Source organism: Salmo salar, chromosome ssa07 (assembly GCF_905237065.1).
Source record: "Salmo salar chromosome ssa07, Ssal_v3.1, whole genome shotgun sequence".
Classification (NCBI taxonomy): domain Eukaryota; kingdom Metazoa; phylum Chordata; class Actinopteri; order Salmoniformes; family Salmonidae; genus Salmo; species Salmo salar.
Window position 1 is genome coordinate 53,061,389 of NC_059448.1, and position 14,008 is coordinate 53,075,396.

Consider the following 14,008-nt stretch of genomic DNA (forward strand, 5'->3'; position numbering starts at 1 on the left):
CACCAAGCCTGCTCTGTTCAGCAGGCCTTGTCACTCGCCAAGCCTGCTCTGTTCAGCAGGCCTGGTCACTCGCCAAGCCTGCTCTGTTCAGCAGGCCTGGTCACTCGCCAAGCCTGCTCTGTTCAGCAGGCCTTGTCACTCGCCAAGCCTGCTCTGTTCAGCAGGCCTGGTCACTCACCAAGCCTGCTCTGTTCAGCAGGCCTGGTCACTCGCCAAGCCTGCTCTGTTCAGCAGGCCTGGTCACTCACCAAGCCTGCTCTGTTCAGCAGGCCTTGTCACTCGCCAAGCCTGCTCTGTTCAGCAGGCCTGGTCACTCGCCAAGCCTGCTCTGTTCAGCAGGCCTGGTCACTCGCCAAGCCTGCTCTGTTCAGCAGGCCTGGTCACTCGCCAAGCCTGCTCTGTTCAACAGGCCTGGTCACTCGCCAAGCCTGCTCTGTTCAGCAGGCCTGGTCATACCTTCAAAGATCCAGGAGGGTTTTGACATCCTACTTAAACATGACCTCCCATGAAGTTTCCTAAGAAACTCTTTCTTTTTCTACCTGTGAAACTTTTTCGGTTAAAAACTAAAGCATTCTCACTGGGGGTTGTGTACATTCTCCCTGGTGTTGCAGGGAGAATTACTCTGTCTTCGATTCCTATTTAGTCCCATGACTACAAACAGTATTCCCATGTTTTGAAAACGTCCTTAAAAGCTACAGTAGCCAGTATGTTCAAGGCTTTGATGACATAACACGTTTGTGCATGTTTCTCAACAAATGGACGTCTTAATTCACAATAAACACTATAATTCAATTCAGTCTCAAAGCGAGCACTGCTTTGCTTGCAGGGTGAAAGGCCACTACTTGGCTAATCAGCTGTATGACTCCTCCCCAGCAGCACTCATGCAGCTTAGGTACCTTCCACAGTTCCCCTCATCTCCCCAAACATATGTGTCTTGGAACGAAGAGATATGTTGGGAAATGTCTAGTTGTCTACACACCCAGAATGAGCTGCGTTTCATTACAGAGCACTTGTAGGTGGATTCTCGGTGGAGTCTGCTAATCAGCCGCTGAACACATTTGCGGTGTAGCTCGTATGCAAATTAGATCTAAATCAGCCTCATTATGTATGCAGGCATGTATAATTTCCATCAGGAAGTGCTTGTCATGGAGGAATATGTTCCCTTTCGTTATGGAAATGATTAAACACTTACAGTGCCTTCGGAAAGTATTCAGACCACTTGACTTTTCCACATTTTGTTACATTACAATCTTATTCTAAAATGGATTAAATAAATAAAAAATCCGAGAGCAATCTACACATAATACCCCATAATGACCATTTTTGCAAATGTATAAAACCTTAAAAACAGAAATACCTTATTTACATAAGTATTCAGACCCTTTGTTGTGAGACTCTAAATTGAGCTCAGGTGCATCCTGTTTCCATTGATCATCCTTGAGATGTTTCTACAACTTGATTGGAGTCCACCTGTGGTAAATTCAATTGATAGGACATGATTTGGAAAAGCACACGTCTATATAAGGTCCACAGTTGACAGTAAATGTCTGAGCAAAAACCAAGCCATGAGGTCGAAGGAATTGTCCGTAGAGCTACGAGACAAGATTGTGTTGAGGCACAGATCTGGGGAAGGGTACCAAAACATTTCTGCAGAATTGAAGGTCCCCAAGAACACAGTGGCCTCCATTATTCTGAAATGGAAAAAGTTTGGAACCACCAAGACTCTTCCTAGAGCTGACCGACCTGCCAAAATGAGCAATCGGGGGAGAAAGGCCTTGGTCAGGGAGGTGACCAAAAACCCGATGGTCACTCTGACAGAGCTCCAGAGTTCCTTTGTGGAAATGGGAGAACATTCCAGAGGGACAACCATCTCTGCAGCACTCCCCTGGTCAGGGAGGTGACCAAAAACCTGATGGTCACTCTCACAGATCTCAAGAATTCCTTTGTGGAAACGGGAGAACCCTCCAGAAGGACAACCATCTCTGCAACACTCCACCAATCAGGTCTTCATGGTAGAGTGGCCAGATGGAAGCCACTCCTCAATAAAAGGCACGTTACAGCCCGCTTGGAGTTTGCCAAAAGGCACCTAAAGACTCTCAGACCATGAGAAACAAGATTCTCTGGTCTGAGGAAACCAAGATTAAATCTCTTTGGCCTGAATGCCAAGCGTCACGTCTGGAGCAAACCTGGCACTATCCCTACGGTGAAGCATGGTGGTGGCAGAATCATGCTGTGGGGATGTTTTTCAGCGGCAGGGACTGGGAGACTAGTCAGGATCGAGGCAAAGATGAACAGAGCAAAGTACAGAGAGATCCTTGATGAAAACCTTCTCCAGAGCTTTCAGGATCTCAGACTGTGGCAAAGGTTCGCCTTCCAACAGGACAACAACCCAAAGCAGACAGCCAAGACAACGCAAGAGTGGCTTCGGGACAAGTCTCTGAATGCCCTTGAGTGCAGCCAGAGCCCGGACTTAAACCTGATTGAATATCTCTGGAGAGACCTGAAAATAGCTGTGCAGCTACGCTCCCCATCCAACCTGACAGAGCTTGAGAAGATCTGCAGAGAAGAATTGGAGAAACTCCCCAAATACAGGTATGCCAAGCTTATAGTGTCATACCCAAGAAGACTCGAGGCTGTAATCGCTGCCAAAGGTGCTTCAACAAAGTGCTGAGTAAAGGGTCTGAATAATTTCAGTATGTAAATGTGATATTTCAGTTCATTTCTTTTATAAATTAGCAAAAATTTCAAAAAACCAGTTTTTGCTTTTTCATTATGGGGTATTGTGTTTAGATTGAGGATAATAAAATTGTTTTAATCAATTTTAGAATAAGGCTGTAACCTAACAAAATGTGGAAAAAGTCAAAGGGTCTGAATACTTTCCAAAGGCACTGTATGATAGGGGCGACTAACATAGGAAGGGACTTTGGGATAGTAGGCTAGGCTTTAGACCAGGGATCATCAACTAGATTCAACTGCGGGACCATTATTTATTGAGTGTATGGTCAGGTGGCCGGAAGATAATTACAAATAATTTGTAGATTGCAAATTGACTGCAAGAACCCCAAAAAGATATAATACTTGATTAGAACATAATCATTTCAAACCTCACTTACATTTATATACAGTACGGTCACGTCTCTCTATTACGCGTGGGAATCAGGGCATAAAATGAACACCAGCCACCGGCCAAATGCAGGTAGATTTAGGTGTTGTCGGGTAAGAATGTCTATTTCACCAGCCACGTTGGCGGGTGGTCAATTTGCAGGGCTCTACAGTGGAGCATTATGTTCGCATTTGTGAATAAAAATAGAGTCAAAGTTCAAGTATGAACATAATGTGCGATTTGTAGCAGAGAAATGCTGATGTAGCTGTTTTCAAAGTATTTCTGCTGCTTTGTTTCATAGCTGCTAACCGCACAAAGAAATACGAATCCTACATCCCACCTTGCGCAGCAACAGCTTTGTGCACTGTGAGTGAAGCGCTGATAGATTCATTTTTGGAGGTGCAGTTACAGGTCAGTAAAGTGAGACAGATTTTTTCATCTACTTGACACAGTGGCTGGTGGACCAAAAATACATTTTTAGGCCCTGGTGGGAATATTTGGGAACAGATTTCCCAAATTAAAATAACTTGGAGCTGATTTCCTGGTGTCTGTTGTTATGTTAGTGTTTGATGTCCAACAATGAAAATGTTTTGCTCAGTAAACTTGGGGGGCCAAATAAAACCACCCGCGTGCCAACCTCAGCCCATGGGCCACCAGTTGGGGAGCCCTGCTTTAGATTATTATGCAAGCTTGGTAATGGGACTGTGACAAGAATGACTATTGGCAGGTCCATATTGATTGTTCATGTGGGTTTCGGCTCCGTATTGCCCTTAAGCTAGATGGATGACATGGATGCCATTTCCATCGGAGCTTTTGATGTACAATTATTCATAATGTAATAAACTAGATGTTTTATCTTTTATCATCCGTCTTTAACGAACAATGAGTCACGCTCTGCCTTTGATTTCTCTCCCTCCTCCCTCCCGCCCTTTCTCTTTCACCTTCTCTATCCATCTCTCCCCCTGTCACACATATTCAGCTTCCTTTTGAGCAAGCTGGACATAGTGCAGATTGTGTCTTACAGGCTGTATATAGATCATGGGTACAACATGAATTGACCTATTGTTATGTGATTAATGACTGTGTAAGTTCAGATATCATTAATGGCACATAATTAATCAATGAAAAACCTTTCTCCATACATGCTACACTTTATCCAGACAGAATAGAATAGACCCATGGCAGAGCAGAGGTGGGCAAGGGCAAATGGAGCCCCCAGCGTATTGAGAGCTCACAGGGGGATGCGGCGGCGTTGGCGGCACCCTGGTTGTCTCCTGGAGACGGGGGCTATCAAACTGACCCTATACCCAGCACCGCTGCATTTCGATAGCTTACATCCTCGCTCACAGGGGGTTGACGTTTCAGCGTGGGGAGGAGGTAAGAGACTGTAGGGGTAGAGCGAAGGGACATGATCTCTAAGACCGACACCTACTCTAGCCACCTTGGCCTCGGGAGGTACGACACACCTCCATCACTAATAATACAACTCCAAATCTGCATTTTACCCAGTCCTTTAACCCAGCAGATACTGTATGTATAATGTACCTTAAAGATGATCATTTCACTGATACCGAAGTGGGCCCGTTGACTGTTAGAAGAAATAAAGCCTCGTTTCAATGGAGACCGAGCACACTGCCTCTTGTTAAACAGGCCCTGAATGTCACATTGACCGGGTGTGTTTGCCTCTGTGCACCAGTCCTCTGGCAGTGGGATACAAAAGGTCATGTAGCACCACCAGAGTGGTAATTGCAAAGCCCTCTGGGTACTGTAGTTCTGCTGATCATGTGGAATGCTACGTTTTCTCACAGAAACATACACACAGCTGTATTGTGGTAGGTTATGTCAACTGAATAAAAGTTGAAACACCCTCTAGGATTATGGTAAATTACCATGGTAATTTACAATTTCTATACTCTCATTCTCTCACTCACCTGAAAGCCCCAAGGGCCACCTCCAATCCTCTGGCTCAGGCTATACAGGTGAAGTCGGAAGTTTACATACACTTAGGTTGGGGTCATTAAAACTAGTTTTTCAACCACTCCAGAAATGTATTGTTAACAAACAATAGTTTTGGCAAGTCGGTTAGGACATCAACTTGTGCATGACACAAGTCATTTTTCCAACAATTGTTTACAGACAGATTATTTCACTTATAATTCACTGTATCACAATTCCAGTGGGTCAGAAGTTTACATACATTAAATTGACTGTGCCTTTAAACAGCTTGGAAAATTCCTGAAAATTATGTCATGGCTTTAGAAGCTTCTGATTGACTCAAATGAGGTCAATTAGCCTATTGGAGGTGTACCTGTGGATGTATTTCCAGGCCTACCTTCAAACTCAGTGCCTCTTTGCTTGACTTCATGGGAAAATCAAAAGAAATCAGCCAAGACCTCCTTGGGAGCAACTTCCAAACACCTGAAGGTAACACGTTCATCTGTACTGTCACGTCCTGGCCAGTATAAGGGTTAATTGTTATTGTAGTTTGGTCAGGACGTGGCAGAGGGTATTTGTTTTATGTGGTTCGGGGTGGTGTTTTGGTAAAAGGATGTTTGATTTAGTATTTCCGGGTTTTTGGTTTATGGTCTATGTTTATGTATTTCTATGTGTAGTCTAGTAAGTGTGTTTCTATGTAGAGTTAATTGGGGTGGACTTCCAATTGAAGGCAGCTGTGTGGTGTTGCCTTTGATTGGAAGTCCTATATTAGTTGGGTGTGTTTGTCTGTGTGTTTGTGGGAGATTGTTCTGTGTTTAGCCGTGTGCCTTGCCAGACTGTCTATTAATCGTTCGTTCTCTTGTTTTTGTTATTTTTGTACGTTCATTTTGGAAGTTAATAAAGGTCAAGATGAGCTTACACATACCTGCTGCGTTTTGGTCCTCCATTACCGACGAAAACCGTGACATGTACAAACAATAGTACGCAAGGAACAACACCATGGGACAACGCAGCCGTCATACCGCTCAGGAAGGAGACGCGTTCTGTCTCCTAGAGATGAACGTACTTTGGTGCGAAAAGTGCAAATCAATCCCAGAACACCAGCAAAGGACCTTGTGAAGATGCTGGAGGAAACAGGTACAAAAGTATCTATATCCACAGTAAAACGAGTCCTATATCGACATAACCTGAAAGGCCGCTCAGCAAGGAAGAAGCCACTGCTCCAAAACCGCCATAAAAAAAGCCAGACTACGGTTTGCAACTGCACATGGGGGCAACGATCATACTTTTTGGAGAAATGTCCTCTGGTCTGATGAAACAAAAACAGAACTGTTTGGCCATAATGACCATCATTATGTTTGGAGGAAAAAGGGGAAGCTTGCAAGCCAAAGAACACAATCTCAACTGTGAAGCACGGGGGTGGCAGCATCATGTTGTGGGGGTGCTTTGCTGTAGGAGGGACTGGTGCACTTCACAAAATAAATGGCATCATGAGGGAGGAAAATGATGTAGATATATTGAAGCAACATCTGAAGACATCAGTCAGGAAGGTAAAGCTTGGTCACAAATGGGTCTTCCAAATGGACAATGACCGCAAGCATACTTCCAAAGTTGTGGCAAAATGGCTTAAGGGCAACAAAGTCAAGGTATTGGAGTGGCTATCACAAAGCCCTGACCTCAATCCCATAGAAAATTTGTGGGCAGAATTGAAAAAGCGTGGGCGAGCAAGCAGGCCTACAAACCTGACTCATTTACACCAGCTCTGTCAGGAGGAATGGGCAAAAATTCACCCAACTTATTGTGGGAAGCTTGTGGAAGGCTACCCGAAATGTTTGACCCAAGTTAAACAATTTAAAGGCAATGCTACCAAATACTAATTGAGTGTATGTAAACTTCTGACCCACTGGGAATGTGATGAAAGAAATAAAAGCTGACATAAATCATTCTCTCTACTATTATTCTGACATTTCACATTCTTAAAATAAAGTGGTGATCTTAACTGACCTAAGACAGGAAATTTGTACTAGGATTAAATGTCAGGAATTGTGAAAAACTGAGTTTAAATGTATTTGGCTAAGGTGTATGTAAACTTCCGACTTCAACTATATATAATGCAGTAACCACTTCCTATGTTTCTACCTACTACTATTACCTACCTACCTAGAACAATTACTAAAGAAATTTACAGTACCAGTCAAAGGTTTGGACACACCTACTCATTCAAGGGTCTTTAATTATTTTTACTATTTTCTACATTGTAGAATAATAGTGAAGACATCAAAACTATGAAATAACACATATGGAATCATGTAGTAACCAAAAAAGTGTTAAACAAATCAAAATATATTTTATATTTGAGATTCATCAAAGTAGCCACCATTTGCCTTGATGACAGCTTTGCACATTCTTGTCATTCTCAAAACCAGCTTCATGAGGTAGTCACCCGGAATGCATATCAATTAACAGGTGTGCCTTGTTAAAAGTTCATCTGTGGAATTTCTTTCCTTCTTAATGCGTTTGAGCCAATCAGTTCTGTTGTGACATAGTAGGGGGTATACAGAAGATAGTCCTATTTGATAAAAGACCAAGTCCATAATACGGCAAGAACATATCAAATATGCAAAGAGAAACGACAGTTCATCATTACTTTAAGACATGAAGAACTTTTTAGTTTCTTCAAGTGCAGTCACAAAAACCATCAAGCGCTATGATGAAACTGGCTCTCATGAGGACCGCCACAGGAAAGGAAGACCCAGAGTTACCTCTGCTGCAGAGAATAAGTTAGAGTTACCAGCCTCAGAAATTGCACCCCAAATAAATGCTTCACAGAGTTCAAGTAACGGACACATCTAAACATCAACTGTTCAGAGGAGACTGCGTGAATCAGTCCTTCATGGTCAAATTGCTGCAAAGAAACCACAACTGAAGGACACCAATAAGAAGAAGAGACTTGCTTGGGCCAAGGTACACGAGCAATGGACATTAGACCGGAGGAAATTTGTCCTTTGTTCTGATGAGTCCAAATTTGAGATTTTTGGTTCCAACCGCCATGTCTTTGTGAGACGCAGAGTAGGTGAACGGATGATCTCTGCATGAGTGGTTCCCACCGTGAAGCATGGAGGAGGAGGTGGTGTGATGGTGCTTTGCTGGTGACACTGTCAGTGATTTATTTAGAATTCAAGGCACACTTAACCAGCATGGCTACCACAGCATTCTGTAGCAATACGCCATCCCATCTGGTTTGCGCTTAGTGGGACTATCATTTGTTTTTCAACAAGACAATGACCCAAAACACACCTCCAGGCTGTGTAAGGGCTATTTGACCAAGAAGGAGAGTGATGGAGTGCTGTATCAGATGACCTGGCCTCCACAATCACCTGACCTCAACCAAATTGAGATGATTTGGGATGAGTTGGACCACAGAGTGAAGGAAAAGCAGCCAACAAGTCCTCAGCATATGTGGGAACTCCTTCAAGACTGTTGGAAAAGCATTCCTCATGAAGCTGGTTGAGAGAATGCCAAAAGTGTGCAAAGCTGTCATCAAGACAAAGGGTGGCTACTTTGAAGAATCTCAAATATAAAATATATTTGGATTTGTTGAAAACTTTTTTGGTTGCTACATGATTCCATGTGTTATTTCATAGTTTTGAAGTCTTCACTATTATTCTACAACGTAGAATATAGTACAAATAAAGAGAAAACCTTGATTGAGTAGGTGTGTCCAAACTTTTGACTGGTACTGTATATGGATATGTCATGCTATATGGCGGCCAGATTTATTGTCTGATCTGAGTTCAATAGTTTGTTCATTAGGGTCAATAGTTAGTTCAATAGGGTCAATAGTTAGTTCAATAGGGTCACACTCACCCATCCACTCACATACAGACGCACTAGCGTTATGCTAGGTCAGGCTAACTTCTGTGGTGCCTAGGCCTCTCCTCCAGTGACAATAGATACAAATAAACACTTACCTGCATTAAGACTTGGCCTATCAGTGAGCACTTACCTCCACTGCATTGTGTCCAATGTTCTCAACCAGTTCCTGCTTGCCTGTCAATCAAAATGACACCAACATAAGAGCTGGCGGCAACATGAGGCCAAAATCAGTGGCGTGTGTGTGTTTTTGGTTTTACTGTCCTTGTGGGGACCAGACGTCCTTACAAGATAGTTAAAAACGAGGAAAATTCGGACACTTGGGGACATTTCACCAATCCCCACAAGGAAAAATACAATTTTAGGCTTAGGGGTTAGGGTCAAGGGTTAGGTTTAGGGGTTTGGGGTTAAGTTAGGTTTGAGGTTAGTGTTAGGTAAAGGGTTAGGTTTAGGTTTAGGGTAAATAGGATTTTGAATGGGAAACAATTGTTTGGTCCCCACAATGATAGTAAAAAATGTGTGTGTGGGTATGACTGCGTGTGTGTCTGGAGAGTAGTATGTTTCACAGTATTGCATGTTAGTTTAGGTTAGGTGCACAAACACATGTGTTCACAGACACACACCTGACGGGGAGCCCTGTTTGCTGCGTAGCTCCAGAGTGCCATTGTTCTTAGCTGACACTCCCTTCGAGCCCTGTTGTTTCTCCAACTCCCCTACACAGGACAGAAGACAGTCATCAGAGAGAGGGAGAGAGAGACAGACACAGCGGGAGAGAGAGAGAGAGAGAGAGAGAGAGAGAGAGAGAGAGAGAGACAGACAGAGTGTGTAGGGGAGGGATGGGTTAGAAGGGAGAGAGAGGAGAGAATAAGAGGGAGGGAGAAATGGGATGAGGCTGAGAGAAAGGGTGGTGATGGGGAGAGCGAGGGAGAGAGCGAGGGAGGGGGACGAAAGTGGATGAGACGGGCAAAGAGACAGAAGCACCAACTGAGAGACAGACAGTGAGAGAGGAAGATAGACCACAACAGCGGAAGAGATAGAGAGAGAGTGAGAGGAAGATAAAGAGAGAAACAGAATGAGTGACAGGGGCACAGACAGAGGGAACAGCATGTGCAAGGGAGACAGACAGACAGACAGACAGACAGACAGACAGACAGACAGACAGACAGACAGACAGACAGACAGACAGACAGACAGACAGACAGACAGACAGACAGACAGAGTGACAGCAGCAGAGGCGAAGATAGTGTCAGCCAGACATAAAGAGAGACAGACAGAGTGACAGCAGCAGACGGAGACAGTGACAGACAGACAAAGAGAGACAGACAGTGACAGCAGCAGACGGAGACAGTGACAGACAGACAGACAGACAGACAGACAGACAGACAGACAGACAGACAGACAGACAGACAGACAGACAGACAGACAGACAGACAGACAGACAGACATAGAGAGAGCCAGACAGAGTGACAGCAGCAGAGGCGAAGATGGTGTCAGCCAGACATAAAGAGAGACAGACAGAGTGACAGCAGCAGAGGCGAAGATAGTGTCAGCCAGACATAAAGAGAGACAGACAGAGTGACAGCAGCAGACGGAGACAGTGACAGACAGACAGACAGACAGACAGACAGACAGACAGACAGACAGACAGACAGACAGACAGACAGACAGACAGACAGACAGACAGACAGACAGACAGACAGACAGACAGACAGACAGACAGACAGACAGACAGAGTGACAGAGTGACAGCTGTAGAGACAAAGACAGTGACAGACAAAACAGAAAAACAAGTGGGGGCGAGTCCTCTGCCTCCTCCCTAGAGTCACTCAACTCTACACTGTGTCCCAAATGGCACCTTATTTCCTATGGGCCCTTGTCTAAAGTAGTGCACTGCATAGGGAATAGGCTGCCATTTGGGACGTACACCTACTCTCTATCACTCCAATTCCGCTCTGCGGTTGATGATGATTGCCTGTCATTCCTACTGGCGACGGCTAAATGTTGTTGTGTCCCCATTGACTGCTTGGTTCTATAATTCTGCTGCAGCTGTAATGTAGTCGGATGACTGTGCAGAATAGTTTAGTCGTTTTTCAACTTTCTTTCCTCTTGAGAAATAGTAGGGAGTGTTGTGTGTGTCTGTTTTTTCATGTGTGTTTGTGAGGGAGTCTGTGCATGTGTGTGCTTCCTTGCTCCAAACTCAGGTGACCTTTGAGTCACAGCAACATCCCCCAGCGTACCTCCAGTCCAACGGAGAGAACAAGGGACGGAAAAAAAAGAAATAGCTCATCCAAAATAATGTATGAATCATCCATCCGCACAGGAATTCCCTTTCATTTCTCAAAGAGGAGAAATAAACAATAAAAAAATGGAATAGGCCGCCGCAGGCTTATTTACACGAGTGTTAACAATGGAGCGCCTTCGTAGGGGAGGGGAAGATGTCGACTGTGTGTGTGTGTGTGTGTGTGTGTGTGTGTGTGTGTGTGTGTGTGTGTGTGTGTGTGTGTGTGTGTGTGTGTGTGTGTGTGTGTGTGTGCCAGCCAGTGATTGTCTGTGTGTGTTTATGCATTGGCGCTTGACTTTGTCTGAAAACAGGGGGTGCAAAAGCTTTTAAAACAGTTTTCCTGCAATTCAAAACTGTTTCTTAACAGGACGAACCCATTTTTATGAACAGAACACAACTATTTTTCTTAGGTTTTGCCACAATAAATGATATTGAAAAAGTGTTTTAATGACTAGATTACTAATCTACTCCCCTGAAAATCCCACCTCAAATAATTCATTGACAAATCTGAAACTGGAGTTTTGCATTTCAATTTGATCATTGATCATGTTCACATAATAATAATATTACAAATATATTATTAATTTATCATTATTATCATCAAACTAGATTTTTGGGGCCGCTATATATATATCCATAGATTGCGGCACGGACTGTGCAGTAGAAAGAATAACAGGTAGCTGCAGTAATATGGGTCATGTTTGAAAAGACCAGAGCAGAGGCCTTCAACCTTTTCTTTCATTACAATTTGCGAGCTACTCATATACAGCCTGCATTTGTTGTTATTGTGTAGGCCACAAAGCACTGGACTGCATACATCATGGAATTGCATTTTAGTTCTTAAAAACCACACATATTGAACAAAAATGATTCTACTGTTGCCATTCCAATAGTGGCCTTTTGTGCAACAACCGTAGTGAGTAGGCTACATACACTGAGTGTACCAAACATTTTGCCCTCAGAACAGCTTCAATTCATGGGGGCATGGACTCTACAAGGTGTCGAAAGCGTTCCACAGGGATGCTGGCCCATGTTGACTCCAATGCTTCCCACAGTTGTGTCAAGTTGGCTGGATGTCCTTTGGGTGGTGGACTGTCCTTGATACACACGGGAAACTGTTGAGCGTGAAAAACCCAGCAGGGTTGCAGACAGTGAAGGCTGCTGAGGAGAGGACGGCTCATAACAAAGACTGTAACGGAGTGAATGGAATGGCATCAAACACCTGGGAACCATGGAAACCATGTGTTTGATGTATTTGATACCGTTCCACTAATTCCGCTCCTGTCATTACCATGAGCCTGTCCTCCCCAATTAAGGTGCCACCAACCTCCTGTGGTTGCAGTTCATGACACACCGGTGTGCCTGGCACATACTACCATACCCCGTTCAAAGGCACTTAAATATTTAGTCTTGCCCATTCACCCTCTGAATGGCACAAATACACAATCCATGTCTCAGTTGTCTATCCTCCTTTAACCTGTCTCCTCCCTTCATCTACACTGATTGAAGTGGATTTAACAGGTGACATCAATAAGGGATCATAGCCTCTTGCCTTTTCATTTTATACACCAGTGGTGCAACTTGTGCTTTCTAACCACACTGAACCAAAACAGTGGTGTGCAGGTGTGAAGCAAAGCTTTCTAACCACACTGAACCAACACAGTGGTGTGCAGGTGTGAAGCAAAGCTTTCTAACCACACTGAACCAAAACAGTGGTGTGCAGGTGTGAAGCAAAACTTTCTAACCACACTGAACCAACACAGTGGTGTGCAGGTGTGAAGCAAAACTTTCTAACCACACTGAACCAACACAGTGGTGTGCAGGTGTGAAGCAAAACTTTCTAACCACACTGAACCAACACAGTGGTGTGCAGGTGTGAAGCAAAGCTTTCTAACCACACTGAACCAAAACAGTGGTGTGCAGGTATGAAGCAAAGCTTTCTAACCAAAAACATTAATCTTGTGGTGACGGGGTGCAAAATGCTATCTGGTAATTATTATATCAGGTGCCTATGTGTGTGTGAGATGGTGTGTGCACTCTAATGTGTGTGTGTGTGTGTATGCATGTGTGTGTGTGACTTCCCTAAAGCAAACAGACAAACTCACAAAACACACACACAAGCACTAGCACACACACAAACACTCACAAACACCACTCTCCTCCCCATCTCTTCTGCCTGGCTGCTTTCAGGAGAGCTGCCCTCTCCTTTGTTCTTGTTTTGTCCAGAGTGTTTGGCTGCACTGCACCAGAGAACACTAACAAAAGGTCAGTGGCCAGGGTCTCTGTCAGGAATCAGACTGGGAGACAAACACAGACATGCCAACCCTGTCCAACTTGTTATGAGTACCAGACGCGCCCGGCAAATTGGAGATTCAACTCGCGCGTATAGCACGCGCCGAAATTGGGTTCTCCCCTCCCCACGCTCGTGCGCGCGCTGTTGGTGAGTCTGATCGCAATTATAGAATTGTACCAAATCAAGTCCATACAAGGTTGGAATACTTTCTTCCCTGACAGCATTCCATGTACACACATGGTAAACGTCACTAACACGATGGAAATAGAAAGAACACAGAAAGGGCCTTTATTCTTGGAGTTTTTATTTATTTTATTAAACAAATAATAAGAAGTTATTTGTTTAGATACAACATTTACAAACGTCTTATCCCCGATTTAAAAAAGCTGCTCTGTCTGTTTCAGTCTCCTCACTCTCGTCGTCTGACATAGCTTTACTGACTGGCTGCAATAACAATGATTTGCTAAATTAGCTGCTATTTTGTTATTGCATGGGACCGATGCTTACTTGTTTTTCATGAGCAC

At 44.0% G+C, this 14,008-nt stretch overlaps 1 protein-coding gene across 3 annotated transcripts in view; it reads right to left on the reverse strand.

The window, feature by feature from the left end:
* Positions 1 to 14,008, reverse strand: part of LOC106609634 (IQ motif and SEC7 domain-containing protein 3-like) — a 183,470-nt gene that overhangs the window by 2,229 nt on the left and 167,233 nt on the right. For all 3 annotated transcript variants that reach the window (XM_045722253.1, XM_045722255.1, XM_045722254.1), the window contains 2 exons: positions 9,535 to 9,624; positions 9,045 to 9,088 (listed from right to left, as the gene is read on the reverse strand). In XM_045722253.1, coding sequence (XP_045578209.1) covers positions 9,045 to 9,088; positions 9,535 to 9,624 — 134 coding nt within the window. The remainder of the gene's footprint in view (positions 1 to 9,044; positions 9,089 to 9,534; positions 9,625 to 14,008) is intronic.